The sequence below is a fragment of the Podarcis melisellensis genome (assembly GCF_964234715.1).
Source record: "Podarcis melisellensis genome assembly, chromosome: 8".
Lineage (NCBI taxonomy): Eukaryota > Metazoa > Chordata > Lepidosauria > Squamata > Lacertidae > Podarcis > Podarcis melisellensis.
The window spans coordinates 83497482-83514561 of NC_138540.1; the positions used below are offsets into that span (position 1 = coordinate 83497482).

General features: G+C 47.5%; 1 protein-coding gene across 1 annotated transcript in view; it reads left to right on the top strand.

Annotated features, from left to right (window-relative positions):
• PTGIR (prostaglandin I2 receptor) overlaps positions 1-3680 on the top strand; it is a 40148-nt gene extending 36468 nt beyond the window's left edge. Inside the window, exon 2 of the mRNA XM_081922273.1 lies at positions 2707-3680. Within this exon, the coding sequence (XP_081778399.1) occupies positions 2707-2958 (252 nt within the window). The 3' untranslated portion in view covers positions 2959-3680. The remainder of the gene's footprint in view (positions 1-2706) is intronic.
• The last annotated feature ends 13400 nt before the right edge of the window (positions 3681-17080 follow it).

Here is a 17080-nt window from a genome sequence, read left to right on the forward strand (position 1 = left end):
AATGGGCTTTCATGAGCAAAAAAACCCTCTATCAGAAGAGGGGCTTTGGGCCTGTTAACAAGATCTTACACATTCAGCAATTACACTATTTTCTAAGTATGCTTGAAGCGCAGGAGGCAGTCACCAGGAATTTGAACTCACTCGAGGGTTGGGTTAGATCCAGAATGCACACACAACTTGTCTTTTTTATATGCTCTTCGCTGTTAAACCTTCTGTTTTTGCCTCTCCCTTCTTTGAAATCTTCTTGGGTCTTCGAAGCGTGTTGAAATATACTCAGAGTCTAGAGTGGATTTCATGCTCTTTATTCAGCTCATAGTGGTGAGGAGGAATGAAAGTTTCACCACAATATCTGCTTTATATACATTATTTACACAATGGGCTGCACGTGATTGGCTAATTCTGGGATTCTCCTGTTGGCCAATCAGGTTGTGGATTCACTTCCATCTGGAGCTGGATTGGGTGGCTCCTGCAGACCAATCATACTGCTGCATTGTTCTAGGACCAATCAGACTGCTGCATTGTTCTAGGACCAATCAGACTGCTGCATTGTTCTAGGACCAATCAGACTGCTGCATTCTGAATCCTATTGTTCTAGGACCAATCAGACTGCTGCATTTTGGATCCTATTCAACTCAGTACATAACACATGTTGACTAACGTGTGGTGGGGAAAGCTGTGGCTTGCTCTCCCTTTTAGATCTGCCTCTGCAAATATTTGAGGAAACTCCTTAAAAACAGCCTGCCGATGGTTCTTGACTCCAGTCCGCCTTGCAGATATATAGAGTTGGTTCCCTGATGCGCTTCAGGGGGTGTCATGAAAGAGGAACCCATTGGCCACAGGTGATGGCAAACATGTGTACAGATTGGAGGAAGAGGCAAGGAAGGAAATTCCTGAAATGCCAGGTGTACTGGTCTTTTTAAACTTCCAAACCGCGTCTTTTGCCAATTTGGGATGAGTCGAATACAGACTTAATGTGAAAACCACTTATCATTTTTCTCCAAGTAGCTTAATAATAGTAATATTATTTTATTATTTATCCTCTGCCCATCTGGCTGGGTTTCCCCAGCCCCCCTGGGCGGCTCCCAACAGAATATTAAAAACACGATAAAACATCAAACATTAAAAAACTTCCCTAAACAGGGCTGCCTTCAGATGTCTTAAAAAGAAGATAGCTGCTTATTTCCTTCACATCTGAAGGGAGGGCGTTCCACAGGGCGGTCGCCACTACTGAGAAGGCCCTCTGCCTGCTTCCCTGTAACCTCACTTCTCGCAATGAGGGAGCCGCCAGAAGGCCCTTGGAGCTGGACCTCAGTGTCCAGGCTGAACGATGGGGGTGGAGATGCTCCTTCAGGTATAGCTTGCTTGGCTTGGCTTCCCGGGACTTCACTCCCCTCCTGAGGTGCAACTGGAGGTGTCAGAAATTGAACCCAAGACTTTCTGTGTGCATTAGCTGGCTGTGATCCAACTAAGCTGTTTGCAAAGGAGGTGGGAGGGCGGGCAGGGAACTTGCCCAAAGCAGCCAGGGGTTCCTTTCAGGCAGCCACATCGTACTGGGCTGGACCAGCTATTGCTGTCCCCTTCTCCTTTAAAAAAAAATTATTCAAAATTAAAACAAAACATATTATCCAGAAACATATCATCCTTATTCCCCCCGCTTTTTCCCTCCCTCCCCCCCCCCAAGAACCCTCCCCCCCCTGGCTTCCCTCAGTTCCAGTCTTTGGTTTCTCTGAGACTGCTGTTTTCTGTATGTTACAAAGTTGTATAGATCCTCAAACTATTTAGCTGATTATTATCAATAAAAAGTTTGTGAATGTTTATTCAAACTCAGCCAAGGAGTCCAATTTGCTTTGTTGCGTCTTCAGATACTTTGTAAAGGGTTCCCATTCATCCTTAAAGTCACAGTTATCCTTGTCCCGTAGCTTATATGTCAGTTTTGCCAGTTCTGCATAGTCCGTCAATTTTTCTTGTCATGATTCTTTAGTTGGAGTTTCTTCAGTCTTCCATCCTTGTGCTACCAGAACTCTCGCGGCCGTTGTCGCATACATTAAGATGTTTTTCAGCTTTTTTGGCAGATCTTTCCCTACAATCCCTAACAAAAATGCTTCAGGTTTTTTAACAAATGTCAAATGGAACAGTTTCTTCAATTCGTTGTATATCATTTCCCAAAAATTTTTAATTACTTTACAATCCCACCACATATGATAAAATGTCCCCTCCTTTTCCTTACATTTCCAACATATCATATTTTTTGCTCTATAACTCACTTTTTCCCTCCTAAAAAGTAAGGGGAAATGTGTGTGTGTCTTATGGAGCGAATGCAGGCTGCGCAGCTATCCCAGAAGCCAGAAGAGCAAGAGGGATTGCTGCTTTCACTGCGCAGCGATCCCTCTTGCTGTTCTGGCTTCTGAGATTCAGAATATTTTTTTTTCTTGTTTTCCTCCTCCAAAAACTAGGTGCGTCTTGTGGTCTGGTGCGTCTTATGGAGCGAAAAATACAGTATATTTGAACTAGTTTTATACATTTTCCCTAACTGCACTGGTGTCGTGTACCACCTGTACATCATCTTCATGCAATTCTCCTTCAATAGGGAACAATCTGTAAATTTTTAAATCAGTTTTCCATAATTTCCCCCAATCTTCCATCATAATATTATGACCTTGTGCTGCTTTCCCTTCTCCTGACCCTTTCTCTTCTCTTCCGCCACAGATCCGGGCTTACATTGGAGGCATCAATCCTGACCACATCGAGAACGAGGACATGAAAGCCTTCCGATTCAGTGCCTTCAACCCCATCGTGGACCCCTGGCTCTTCATCATTTTCCGCAAAACCGTCTTCCGCAGCATCCGGAACTTTTTCTACTCCCAGTTCTGGTGGCCCTGGTGGTCCAGGACGCAGAAAGCATCTGCCACACTTGGGACGCAGGACGGCATCCCTTTCCAAGACTATTCCGCTTGCTGAGGGCCAAAGCCACCCTACGGATGGGGCGCTTCCTGGCAGTGGGCGCAGAGGGACGGGGTGACGACTCAGAGGAGGAGCTGAAATGATGTCCCACCTGCAGAGCATCTCCACAAGGATCCAGGAACTGGTGGGGTTAGGTTGGAGCAGGTGCGGGTGGAGGTCTCTGGAGGGGAGAGATTCTTTTCCCCTACAGTGGCATCCCCCATAAGGAAATTTCCAGGAGGACATGGGAAGTGGCCAATTGGTCCATCCAGCTCAGGAATGTCTCGACACTGATTGGCAGATGCTCTCCGAGGTTTCAGGTAGGAGACAATTCCAGCCCTACCTGGGACCTTGAACATGCAAAGCGTGTACTCTAGATCAGGGGAGCGACGACCCTTGCCATAGGGATGCTCTGCCTTGCGCTTCCTCATTGGTTAAAGAGGACAGGAGATCAGATTAAAAGGGTGTCTGTAATTCAAGCACGAAGAGGGCAAAACAGAGGAAGACGATAGAGAGAGAATATAAATGTGACTGTATAGCATTCAGTTTGCCTGCATGTTGAGCAACCTGTGCCAGTCCCAGCTCTGCCTTGTTTGCTAATGTACCCAAACGGATAATGGATATTAAGTTTGTCCAGTTTCACGCTTCCGGCGTCGATTAGCGCACAGGGTTCGATTGTGAAGCTTTACTGTGAATCTTTGAAGGTGTAGAAATAAAAAGCGGCGAGTTTCTATCCAGCACACCTGCGTGGCTGTACTTTAAAATGCACACAGGCAGAGCTCAAACAGGGCCTGGCGAGTCTGTGGCTTAACTCTCGCGTAAACACAGCATGGTAGAAACCTTCGCCAACCTATGATCATAGAGTTGGAAGGGGTCACCGGGTCATCTAGTCCAACCCCTTGCATCCATGGCAGATATAATAATATAATAATAAAAATTTATTATTTATACCCCGCCCATCTGGCTGAGCTTCCCCAGCCACTCTGGGTGGCTTCCAAAAAAAAAAATTAAATACTGTAATACATCAAACATTAAAAGCTTCCCTAAACAGGGCTGCCTTCAGATGTCTTCTAAAAGTCTGGTAGTTGTTCTCTTTGACATCTGGTGGGAGGGTGTTCCACAGGGCGGGTGCCACCACCGAGAAGGCCCTCTGCCTGGTTCCCTGTAACCTGGCTTCTCGCAGTGAGGGGACCACCAGAAGGCCCTCGGCGCTGGACCTCAGTGTCTGGGTAGAATGATGGGGGCCATCAAACCTCTGTCGTACAACTCCCATCAGCCCCAGCCAGCACAGCACAGCTGTGTCTGATGGAAGTTTTAGTCCAAAATATCTCCAGGGAATCTTGGGGGAAAGTTTCCAAGGCGTAACACAACTTTCTATTGCCATGTTGTTGAGCCAATACAAGCCAGCTAATGCTCCAATCCTAAACAAGTCTATTCAGAAATAAGTCCCGCTGAATTCAATGCTACTTACTCCCGGGTAAACAGGGTTAGAATTGCAGCCAAAATCTTTATCCCAGAGGCTCAAAGTGGGGCAAGCCTACAAGCTACAATCCCTCTTTCCAGCTGACTTCGCCTTTCTGCTCTCCAGCCTACAGCCTTCCACTCAAAAGAGAATCAAGTTGCTAGTCCATATGATTATAGGGATGAACTTGAAAATATATGGCTAAAGTAAGGTTACAAGATGCCCCCGTTTCCCAGGGACGGTCCCCGGGTTTACAAATCAGTCCCCATACAAAATCCATTGAAGTTGAAAAGTGTCCTCAGATTCACTGAAAAAAATCTGGTGACCTTAGGCTAAAGACCAGTGGGAGAGCTGAGCATGACAGGATGGGGCCTCAGTGTCAAGCCCTGCTTAGATTGCTACTCTCCGCTTTTGGAAGTAAACTGACTTGGGAGACCAAATTTGTTCTGCCCTTCCGAGCACCTGTAGCTCCTGTTCTTCCTTCCCCAAGTTGCACCACACTTGAGCTCCGGAAGACTTAAGACTCCAGAGTAAATATTTCCTTTACTTGCTAATCTCCTGCATGTTCCTCCAGATCTCTCCATCCCGCCCCCCACTCCACCATCCAACTAAGCAATAATCCCCTCTGTGTAAATATTTGGAATCCAAGGCCAGAGACAGGAGTACTAGAATTCCCCCATCATAGCTCTCTCGGCACATGTGCTGAACTGAACAGCTGTCAGTTAGAAGGGTGCCCTTAGCTGCCACCAATATTGGGGGGCACAGGTGGGAGAGAAAATAAGACGGGAGAGAAAATGGACACCCTGCAAGTACACACGGAACTGCCATCTATCCCTCATCCCCTCTATTTGAAAGTGCCACCAAGGGAACTTTCCCATATACTTCATTTTCTGGGGTGCAGGAGAGTCTATAGGTAAATCTTAATTTCCATTTCTCTCAGTCTCTTTTGCTTTTCTCAGTCTTAAGTCCAGTTCTCCACATTTCCACACGAGTCTGCAATTTTTATGTGTCTGTGTGTTTAATAAATAACAACAACAACAACAACAACAACAACAACAACAATAATAATAATAATAATAATAATAATAATAATAATAATAATAATTTATTATTTATACCTCGCCCATCTAGCTGGGTTTCCCCAGCCACTCTGGGCGGCTCCTAACAGGATATTAAAAACACGATAAAATATCAAACATTAAAAACTTCCCAAAACAGAGCTGCCTTCAGATGTCTTCTAAAAGTCAGATAGTTGTTTATTTCCTTGACATCTGGTGGGAGGGCGTTCCATGGTGTGGGTACCACTACTGAGAAGGCCCTCTGCCTGGTTCCCTGTAACCTCACTTCTCACAGGGAGGAAACCGCAAGAAGGCCCTCGGAGCTGGACCTCAGTGTCCGGGCTGGACGATGGGGTTGGAGATGCTCCTTCAGGTATACTGGGCTGAGACCATTTAGGGCTTTAAAGGTCAGCACCAACACTTTGATTTGTGCTCGGAAACGTACTGGGAGCCAATGTAGGTCTTTCAGGACTGGTGTGGTTTGGTCTCAGCAGCCACTCCCAGTCGCCAGTCTAGCTGCCGCATTCTGGATTAAATGTAGTTTCCGGGTCACCTTTAAAGGCAGCCCCATGTAGAGCGCATGGCAGTAGTCCATGCGGGAGATAACCAGAGCATGCACCACTCTGGCAAGTCAGTCTATGGACAGATAGGGTCTCAGCCTGCGTACCAGGTGGAGCTGGTAGACAGCTGCCCTGGCCGTACCTCACCAAAGCAAGATGCAACAGGTTTAGCAACCTCCAGCAGACCGGCAATGGGAGCTGCCGGGATGGAAATGCGAGGAAAGAGATATCTGGTTGGCCCACCTCAGAAGAGAGATTGCACATAGCTGTCCACTTACAGATTTGAAAATAAGGGACTGGCAGCCTCGAAAATAAGGGATCAGCAGCCAAAATAAGGGATTTTGCTTCGCTTATACAGAAATCCAGCACTGATGGAGCCATGCTGCTTTGGCTGCCACTGACTATGTTTTGCAGGGGGTTGGACGAGATGATCCTAAGGGTCCACAACTCCCACCAAAGAAGAGTGGCAGACAAAACTGATGAACGACGTCGAGATGGCAAAGCTTACAGGCAGAATTAGAAACCAGGAAGAGGACCTCTTTAATAAAGAATGGGGAAAGTTTATAATTCATTTGAAAAGCTATTGTAAAGAGTTACATACGTTGGTGGGATTGAGAGAAAATTTGTAGAAAAAAATTGAACTATGGATGGACAAATGATTTATAAAAATAGAGTTATGAGAGGGATGCAGAGGGGGAAATCACCCCATTAAGATGCTGCACTGGTTGGAGGGGATGCTAAGCAGCACGTCGGGGCTGCCGTCGTCCTGGCGCGAGGAGTTCCATCGGCCCTTATCCACCCAAGAGAGAGGGGGGGAGGGAGAGAGACTCTCACCCATGCCGCCCACGAGCCCGGCATGAGGCGGTTGTGGCGCCGCTGAAGCGCCGCCCTTCTGCGTCCCTCCCCACCCCCTCCTCTTCCTCCTCCCTCAGGCCAGCTCCTCAGCTACCGCTGCTGCTACCGCCTCCGGCTTCCCCTGGCAGTGCAGCAGAAGTCTTGCAAGAGAGGGGCTGCCTGCCCACCCACCACCACCCGTCTCCTCACAACACGCCCCTGAGGTGGAAAAGGGAAAGACGGAGACATGGCAGCTCGTGCGCGTGCTCTCTCTCACAGCGGAGGACCCCGAGCCGCTGCTTCCCTCCCGAGCCGGGCGAACATGAAACCTGGGAAATTTAAGGGACATCATCAATAAGGGACAGCAGCGGGAGACGGCGCTGGGATAAGGGAGTTTCCCGCCAAATAAGGGACGCTTGACAGCTATGAGATTGCAGAGCTGGAAAAGGTTTGGAAAAGAGCCTGAAATGATTAAGGGGATGGGGCAGCTCTTCTGTAAGGCCACAGCAGGAGAGACTTTCTAGCTTAGAGAAAAGGCAAGCAAGAGGGCAACACAATAGAAGTTTACCGAATTATGCTCGACTTTGAGAGACTGGGCTGAGAAAAGTCTGTCTCCCTCTCTCTTAACCCTCAAACCCAAAGACTTCCAGTGAAGCTGAATGCTGGAGAGGGTGACCTCCTCTGTCTGGTGCAACACGTTCAAGAAGTTCCCACCACTTTCCTGACCCTCCACCTCTTTCTGTGCACATGACCCGCCTTGCGCAAGTGCCTGGTCATTGCCATCCGCCGGGCAGATGAGTTCGCAGGATGCAAAGGCATTTCCTCCTTCTGCTGTCCCAGGGGTGGTTCGGGCCAACGGTTTGAGCAATTGTGCTTCTTTGCAACAACCCCTGACTTAGGCTGGAGGAAACGACGCCACTGGGTGGGGAGAAGCCAGAGTTACCCCAGAGTACCGTATTTTTCGCTCTGTAAGACACACTTTCCCCCTCCTAAAAAGTAAGGGGAAATGTGTGTGCATCTTATGGAGCAAATGCAGGCGGGAGGCTCTGCTCAGCGCTCCCTTTAAAGAGCCGCGTGGAGCATGTGGGCGGCTCTTGCTGCCCTTGTCCCTCCTCGGGGAAAAGCCCCCAAGAGCTGCACACACACTCCACACACTCTTTAAAGGGAGTGTGGCCCTTGGGGGGAGCCTTAGCCATGCACAGCCTCTCGCGGGCAGAGGATGAAGGCTCCCATTGCCCGGGAGAGGCTGTCCTGGCTTCTGGGATTCAGAATTTTTTTCTTGTTTTCCTCTTCCAAAAACTAGGTGCGTCTTATGGTCTGGTGCATCTTATAGAGCAAAAAATATGGTGCATGTCAGCACCAGAAAAATTCCGTGCGCTTCACCCCCAGGAAAACACACAGGAGGTGGCCTGCACATCAGTGGCATAGCATGGGTTGTCAGCACCCGGGGCAAGGCAAGTAATTTGTGCCCCCTAACCCATGGATTTGCACCCCCCAACCCTAACCCCCAGATGTTGCGCCTGGTGCGGCCGGCCCCCCCTGCACCCCCCACACTACGCCACTGCTGCACATACCGCCCCTGGTTCTAGCTTCTGGAGAAAATGTTGTTCCAGAAAGCCCTGGAAACTTAGGGAGGTGCTTCTGCAAAATGGTCAGTTGTTTTTCCTTCGACACCCCCAGCCAAGGCTATTTCAGGGAGTGCACAGGGGGAGAAGATGGGGGGAGCCCCATCGTGGAATCATTTGTGCAGGTTTTCTGCTGGGCGGGCTTATAAGTTGAATTCTGCCCTGTATATTTAAAGCACACACCCCCAAAAGGCCCAGATACCTGGGAACTGTAGTCCCCCCCCCCACAGAACTACAATTACCAGCACCTGCAAGAAAATACATTTCCCTGGATTCTTTTTTGGAGGGGGTGTGCTTTAAATGTATGGTGTGTACGCCAGATGCTGGGACAAATAACAGGGGAGAGTTTTTGTCTTCCATGTTCAGCTTTGGAGTTTTCAGCTGACCACTGTTGGAGACAGTGCCCTGGGCCAGATGGCCCCTAGTTCTAGTGATTCACAGCTCTCTCATTTTTAGCCAATTTCTGCATCCCTGCTGGCTGGTAGTGCAAGTGAGCTTAACGAAGGCTACAGCAAGAGGCGTCTTCATCGGTCACGGGACCTCCACAAGTTCTGACTCCCTGTTATGTTAACTCCACTGAGCTCAACCCCCGATCTCTTTGCTGCCAGAGAGAGAGCAGAGGAAAAAGAAGTCCAAGACGAAAAATGGATATTTTTCACAAGCAAAGACAATGCCCAGATGACTGCAGAAGTTTGCACACTTCATTCCTGTAGGAGCAGTTTAAGGTGGGAAAGGGTGTTTAGGTCCACACATACCCCGGACCTCTTAATTATTACATCACGTTACTGAAGTCAGATTGACAGCCATTAAGGCTCAAATGTGGCTTCTGCAAAGCTGCATTGTTTCATTCCTTATGCTGGCAGAGAAACCCACCGGAAGACTATTTGTGGAAGGAGAATGATGGTGCAGTTTTAAAGCATGTGCTTTTATTAGCGGGCACTAAAATATACATGTATCTTAACGGCAACGGAGAGACTGACTTATTTCTGACTTTCCTTTTCTAAGAGTTTAGGAGGATGAACAAAGGGAATGTAACATGGGAATTGGTCAAAGCAGGTCAGAAGGATGTCCTGGTCACTGTTGGGGGCTTGAGAAGGTTGGGGGTGGGCAGTCAGTCACCTAGGAAAGCCGCCCCCCCCCCCCGCACCTTTCCTTCAGGCAGAGTGTGGTCCAGCTTGTGTTATTTCTTTTTGGGATGGTGGAGATGGTGGAGTCAGCATCATCTGAAGGGACAAAGGTCCCCCATCCATGTTCTACAGACTCGTTGGTCCATCATACCCATTTGGTCTTCTCTGGCTGGTGGTACTTCTCCAGGATCTTTCCCACCAAAGAGATCCTTCCACCAAAGATGGACCAAGGATTTTGTATGTGTAAAAGAGGTGGCTTTAGAAGAAGAAGAAGAGTTTGGATTTGATATCCCGCTTTATCACTACCCAAAGGAGTCTCAAAGCGGCTAACATTCTCCTTTCCCTTCCTCCCCCACAACAAACACTCTGTGAGGTGAGTGAGGCCTAGAGATTTCAGAGAAGTGTGACTGGCCCAAGGTCACCCAGCAGCTGCAGGTGGAGGAGCGGAGACGAGAACCCGGTTCCCCAGATTACGAGACTACCGCTCTTAACCATTACACCACACTGGCTCTCTCTGTATACAATTGGGCTTAGGTGGGCATGCGGCAGCCATCGCCCTAATTTAATTTTACCCTTTGCAAACTGCAAGTAGAGGTAGCAGATGGACAGAGAGAGAAAGGGTGGTATTCAGTTAAGTTTTAGGGCTCATTCACACTTCTGCTTGTGTCAAGAAAGCACAGGGATGGGTGGTTTTTTGCTTGAACACACCTTGTAGGCATGGGTTCAAGCAGTTTCTTCCCCAAGCTGCTCCTTTCCAAGGGAAAACTCACTCTTTAGTGAGAGATAGGGAAATGGCAATGCAGGGTAAACCTGAATTGCCACTTGCTCAAACGGGACCATAGAATGTGCATAGGAGCCCTTACTCATCAACTAATTAAAATTAATGAACGAGTAGGTGAAGTTCTAGGACGCAGGTGGCGCTGTGGGTTAAACTTGTGGATCAGAAGGTTGGTGGTTCGAATCCCCGTGACGGGGTGAGCTCCCATTGCTCGGTCCCTGCTCCTGCCAACCCAGCAGTTTGAAAGCACGTCAAAGTGCAAGTAGATAAATAGGTACCACTCCGGCGGGAAGGTAAACGGTGTTTCTGTGCGCTGCTCTGGTTCGCCAGAAGCGGCTTAGTCATGCTGGCCACGTGACCCGGAAGCTGTACGCCGGCTCCCTTGGCCAATAAAGCGAGATGAACGCCGCACCCCAGAGTCGGTCACGACTAGACCTAATGGTCAGGGGTCCCTTTACCTTTTAGGTGAAGTTCTAAGGAGTGTGCAGAAATGGCACTTGTATGGCTCAGGGAGCAAGAATGAGTCCATTTGTACTGTGCCTGCTACTGCATGCCATCTCCTCCGAAAAGTCAAGTGGCGGGGTGTGTGTGTGCGTCTTCATGCTTGAGTCAAAGCACCTGGTGCAATGGAAAAAATGCCAAACAAGGCATTGACCTGGCTGCCTTCGAATAAACAGCAGCGCCTGCATCTCATCAATCCCAAGGTGGAATGTCAGTGCATCAGTACCCCATAGATCTCAACTGTCCTTGCATGCAGATAGGAGGAAAGAGTGGGCTGGCAGACCCCACACCCAACCTATCAATCACACTGAATTCATAAAAGCGGAAAAGGAGAAACATTATTGACGGATCTGGCTACTTAGAAGCCTGAGCAGCCAGATACAGACTGTTAGGTGCTCATATTGGTGAGAAATGACTTTTTCCAATGTTATTCAAGCAGTAGGGTGGGGGCAGGCAAACCTTTCTCTCTAAGGGCCCCCACACTTCTGGTAGCCGAAGCATTACTTCTGCTTGCGATGGCCACACATTTCAGCTCCCCCCCCCCAAAGTCCTTTTAGAGAAGAGTTGGGGAACCTGTGGCCCTCTATATGTTGTTGGACTCCAGTTCCCATCAGCCTCAGCAATCCTAGTCGATAATAATAATAATAATTAATAATAATAATTTATTATTTATACCCCGCCCAACTGGCTGGGTTTCCCCAGCCACTCTGGGTGGCTTCCAACAAAATATTAAAATACCAAAATACATCAAACATTAAAAGCTTCCCTAAACAGGGCTGCCTTCAGATGTCGTCTAAAAGTCTGGTAGTTGTTGTTCTCTTTGACATCTGACAGGAGGGCATTCCACAGGGTGGGTGCCCCCACTGAGAAGGCCCTCTGCCTGGTTCCCTCTAACTTGGCTTCTCGCAATGAGGGAACCACCAGAAGGCCCTCGGCGCTGGACCTCAGTGTCCGGGTAGAACGATGGAGGTGGAGACGCTCCTTCAGATATACTGGGCCGAGGCCATTTAGGGCTTTCAAGGTCAGCACCAACACTTTGAATTGTGCTTGGAAATGTACTGGGATGGTTAGGCATGATGGGATTTAGTGAATCACAGAACTGTGGAGCTGGAAGGGACCCCAAAGGTAAACTAGTTCAACTCCTTGCAATGCAGAAATCACAGCTAAATGCTATTTTCACTCATCATGTATTCCTCGTGTCAAACCTTCGATGTCATTGTTTGCCATGGCTAATATTGCAAAAGCAAAATAAAAAGGTTTTTTTTTAAAAAAAAGAGTATCATATAAGATCCATACAATACCAGAAGAACTGGCTGCCAATATGCTTTCGGCCCACTTTCAAGGTAAAATGTCTGGGGGACCACAAGTTTTCAACCCATTTTAGAGTAGTGGGGGGAGAAGCAGAGTCACCACTTACCTACCCTTAAGTTAGACCAGCCCTTGTGTTTCCAAGATTGAAGGGCATGTCCTGAGTAGAAACGAATGAGTCTCTCAATTTCAGCTTCCCCCACCCTATTTCTCATTTTCAAAATCTTAAGTGCAGTCCTCTACTTTTTCACATCAGTTTGTTGACTTTTTGTTTTTTTACTGAAAACGTCTCAGCCTTTTAATGCTAATTTCTCTTTTTTTATATAATAAATTTTTATTAATTTTTTCCATAATATCTCCAATCATACAAATTTCCACATGACATATTTTGACTTATTGAACCTCCCTCAACTCCTCTGACAATCATCCGTAGTTAAATTTCTATCTTCACATTCCTTAATTATAGTATTGCCTTTAAATAAAATTTTTCTGTCCTCATTTACATTCTTGCAATATTCCTTATTTTTTTCACAAAGCTTCTTTAAAACACACTAGCGTTGTATGTTCTTCACATAGAGTTTTCAAATATTCTTTGAATTTTCCCCAGTCCTCTAAAAACTTACGGTCTCTTTGAAGTCTAATTTTTCCAGTTAATTTTTCCAGTTCTGCACAGTCTGTTAGTTTTGTTCTCCATTCATCCAAAGTCGGTAGTTCTTCTTGTTTCCATTTTTGGGCCATCAATATTCTCGCTGCTGTTATTGCGTACTGAAAGAGTTTACAGTCCCTCTTATTTATTTCATTTTTAGTTATTCCCGGTAAGAAGGATTCTGGTTTCTTTACAAAGCTATATTTCAGCATTTTCTTTAACTCATTATATATCATTTCCCAGAACCCCTTCTCTTTCTTACACTTTCTCATAATGCGCATGCATTTTTTGCAAAGCAATTTCTCCTAAAATAGTGCATTCTTTTCATTAATACACATTTTTATGAGTGATTTCCTCCATTGTATGCATTGCTTGGCTGGAGGACTGCACTGCAAAATCAGGAAAAAGCACACATTTCGACGGTTGGCTGTGTCTTAGCACCCAGTTCTGCGGCAGCTCTACCTGAGAAGTACTCAGTTCCTGCATTCACCCTCAACCAGGGTCAGCGCAGATGTTTCCATGCTGTACCATTCCGATTAAACAGTGAACCGCACAACAGCCATTTGAAGAGAGAGGACTTCCTCTTGAGAGAGTGCTGAATACAGCTGCTCCCAGGCTAAGACCGCAAGCCTTAAATTTGCCGCCGCCTGGACAAACAGCTACACATAAACAGTCACTTAGCATATACAAATCCAAGCATGCTACAATGCGGGGGGGGGGGGTAAGGGAGAGGATGGTGGCCGCGGTTGCTTAAGGTCAGATGTTGTGATAGGAATTTTATGGTCTTAGATGTATGGTAATGTTCATAACTTCACATACATAGATCAACACAAGAAGACCAACCTGGAACCATTTTGATTCCTAAACTGACCAAATCCTTTCTCTGCAAGGTTAAACTGGAAAAGCCTCCCCATTGTCTCTTTCCTCACAAATCCTGTCTCAAGGATATGTCTGTTTGAATAAGGTGTGAGCCTGTGACCTGGCCCAGGAAATAAGTATTTTACCTCTACAAAAGAATGGCCAGGCTCCTCAGGCAATCCAATCAAGTAACCTGCTAGACAGGAGATAAACAACAACAGGAGAAAAAACAATATTAAAATTTCTGTGATGTAGGTGGGATGTATCTGAGGGGTGGTCTTAGGTTACACCCCTTCTGTGATGTATGTATGCTGTTTCTGGGGGTGGTCTTGATCTAGAGAATGGGAATTTCAAGTCTTTATAAGCCCTTGCACAGCATTTTTGTGGGTCCTCCTCCTTCTCCTGCGAGTGAGGGGATCACCCTGTTGCAACAGATCAATAAAGATCAAGCTTACTAGCTGCTTTGCGTCTCAATATTCTCTGGTTGGCCTCTGTTATTTTCTCCTACCAATAGGGAACCTATGTAAGGACTCTATATGGGCTCTTGGATACCCCATAAGGGAAAAGGGCATATTTTTATTTACAACAATGTGCACCTTTCTTTAGCCATTTCTGCTTTTTTTTGCAGCTGTCCCTTTTTGGAGCAGCTCTTCCACCTCCTCCAGAACAGCCCACAGAGATAGCAAAAGACAGACCACAGCACCCAGGCAGGGCAGCATGTCACGCACTTGACACTTATCCCTCCCTCCTTCCCAGGGAGCCGACGGAAGCAAATTATCGACATCAGGCTTCCCCAGCCTAGCACCCTCCAGACAACTATAGAATCGTAGACCTGGAAGGGACCCCAACGGTCATCTAGTCCAACTCACTGCAATACAGGAATCTCAGCTAAAGCATCCATGACAGATGGCCATCCAACATCTGCTTAAAAACCTCCAAGCTAGGAGCGTCCATCCACAACCTCCCGAGGGAGTCCATTCCACTCTGGAACAGCTTTTACTGTTAACGGGAAAATCCGAGGGCTCCCTTGGACAAAAACAAAGACACCAACCAGGATAACTTGGAGCAAAACAGCAGCCTGTAGGCTTGGCCTTTATTGATCTGTTGCAACAGGGTGCTCCCCTCACTTGCAGGAGAGAGGAGGGACCCAGAAAAATGGTGTGCAATGCCTTATAAAGACTTTTGAAATTGCCACCCTGTAGATCAAGACCCTGTTGTCTTTGTCCATGGAGAAGAATTGATGCTTTAGAATTATGGTGCTGGAGGAGACACTTGAGAGTCCCATGGACTGCAAGAAGATCAAACATATCCATTCCTAAGGAAATCAGCCCTGAGTGCTCACTGGAAGGACAGATCCTGAAGCTGAGGCTCCAAGACTTTGGCCACGTCATGAGAAGAGAAGACTCCCTGGAAAAGACCCTGATGTTGGGAAAGATTGAGGGCACAAGGAGAAGGGGACGACAGAGGACGAGATGGTTGCACAGTGTTCTCGAAGCTACCAGCCTGAGTTTGACCAAACTGCGGGAGGCAGCGGAAGACAGGAGTGCCTGGCGTGCTCTGGTCCAGGGGGTCACGAAGAGTCGGACACGACTAAACAACAACAACATAGCACACCTTCTCATCCAAGAAGTTCAAAGTGGCCCACATGGTTCTCCCCCTCCTCATTTAATCCCCACAACAACCCTGTGAGGAAGGTTATGCTGAGAGGCAGTGACCGGCCCAAGGACACCCAGTGCGCTTCATGGCTGGGTGCGTCTTAGTTCAACACTCTAACACCCAGTAGATTGCTATGTTCTCCCCTGTAAAGATATCAGAAGCCTGCTTCGCAGTCACTCAAAGCAGGGCTTGTAATGTGGTTGCCCCTGTTCTGTGGAACAGCATCCCTGTCAAAATAAGACAGGGGCCCGCTTTCTGCACTTTCCAGAAACAGTTGAAGACATTCCAGGCTTTCGCAGCTGGATAAATGGGTCTCCACCACAAGTGTCTACTTGGTAGATTTTCAGTTTTGTTATAAATGTATGGTTTTTGTGCTTGGAAAAAAAATATATTTTGTGTGTTCTGCCGCCTTGCAACTACAGTGGTACCTCGGGTTACATACGCTTCAGGTTACAGACTCCGCTAACCCAGAAATAGTGCTTCAGGTTAAGAACTTTGCTTCAGGATAAGAACAGAAATTGCGCAGTGGTGGCAGCAGGAGGCCCCATTGGCTAAAGTGGTGCTTCAGGTTAAGAACAGTTTCAGGTTAAGAACAGACCTCCAGAATGAATTAAGTTCTTAACCCGAGGTACCACTGTACCTCTGGCTTCAGGAGTTAACCTCGAGGAAAAACTGTACCCGCTGCCTTGCGGACTATCTTTGCTAGAAGAAAAGGTTCAGGAGTAAACCCAACACAAGTCTGGAATGGAGTCCCTAAGGCAGTTGGATGGCACCTTGAATGCTTCCTTCTGCCAACTCCTGCAGCCCAGCTGGTGCCAAATGTCTTGCTCTTTCCTTTGGCTGCAACAGTGAGGCCAAGACAGGGGCAGGTATTGTTATCTGGGCAGCCCAGGACCCCCATACACAGTGCTCAGGCTTGCGCCCCGGGGAGGTCACTTTGGTGATGCTAATGTGGCAAATACAGCATCTTAAAAAGCAGAGACATCACCTTGCCAACAAAGGTCCATATAGTAAAAGCTGTGGTTTTCCCAGTAGTGATGTATGGAAGTGAGAGCTGGACCATAAAGAAGGCTGATCGCCGAAGAATGGATGCTTTTGAATTCTGGTGCTGGAGGAGACTCTTGAGAGTCCCATGGACTGCAAGAAGATCAAACCTCTCCATTCTGAAGGAAACCAGCCATGAGTGCTCACTGGAAGGACAGATCCTGAAGCTGAGGCTCCAATACTTTGGCCACCTCATGAGAAGAGAAGACTCCCTGGAAAAGACCCTGATGGTGGGAAAGATGGAGGACACAAGGAGAAGGGGATGACAGAGGAAGAGATGGTTGGACAGTGTTCTTGAAGCTACCAGCATGAGTTTGACCAAACTGCGGGAGGCAGTGGAAGACAGGAGACCTGGCGTGCTCTGGTCCATGGGGTCACGAAGAGTCGGACACGAGTAAATGACTAAACAACAACAACATAGCACACCTTCTCATCCAAGGAGTTCAAAGTGGCCCACATGGTTCTCCCCCTCTCATTTAATCCCCACAACAACCCTGTGAGGAAGGTTAGGCTGAGAGGCAGTGACCGGCCCAAGGACACCCAGTGCGCCTCATGGCTGGATGTGTCTTAGTTCAACACTCTAACACCTGTGGTCTCCCCTGCAAAGATCTCAGAATGCTGCTTCACAGTCACTCAGAGCAGGGCTTGTAATGTGGTTGCTCCTGTTCTGTGGAACAGCATCC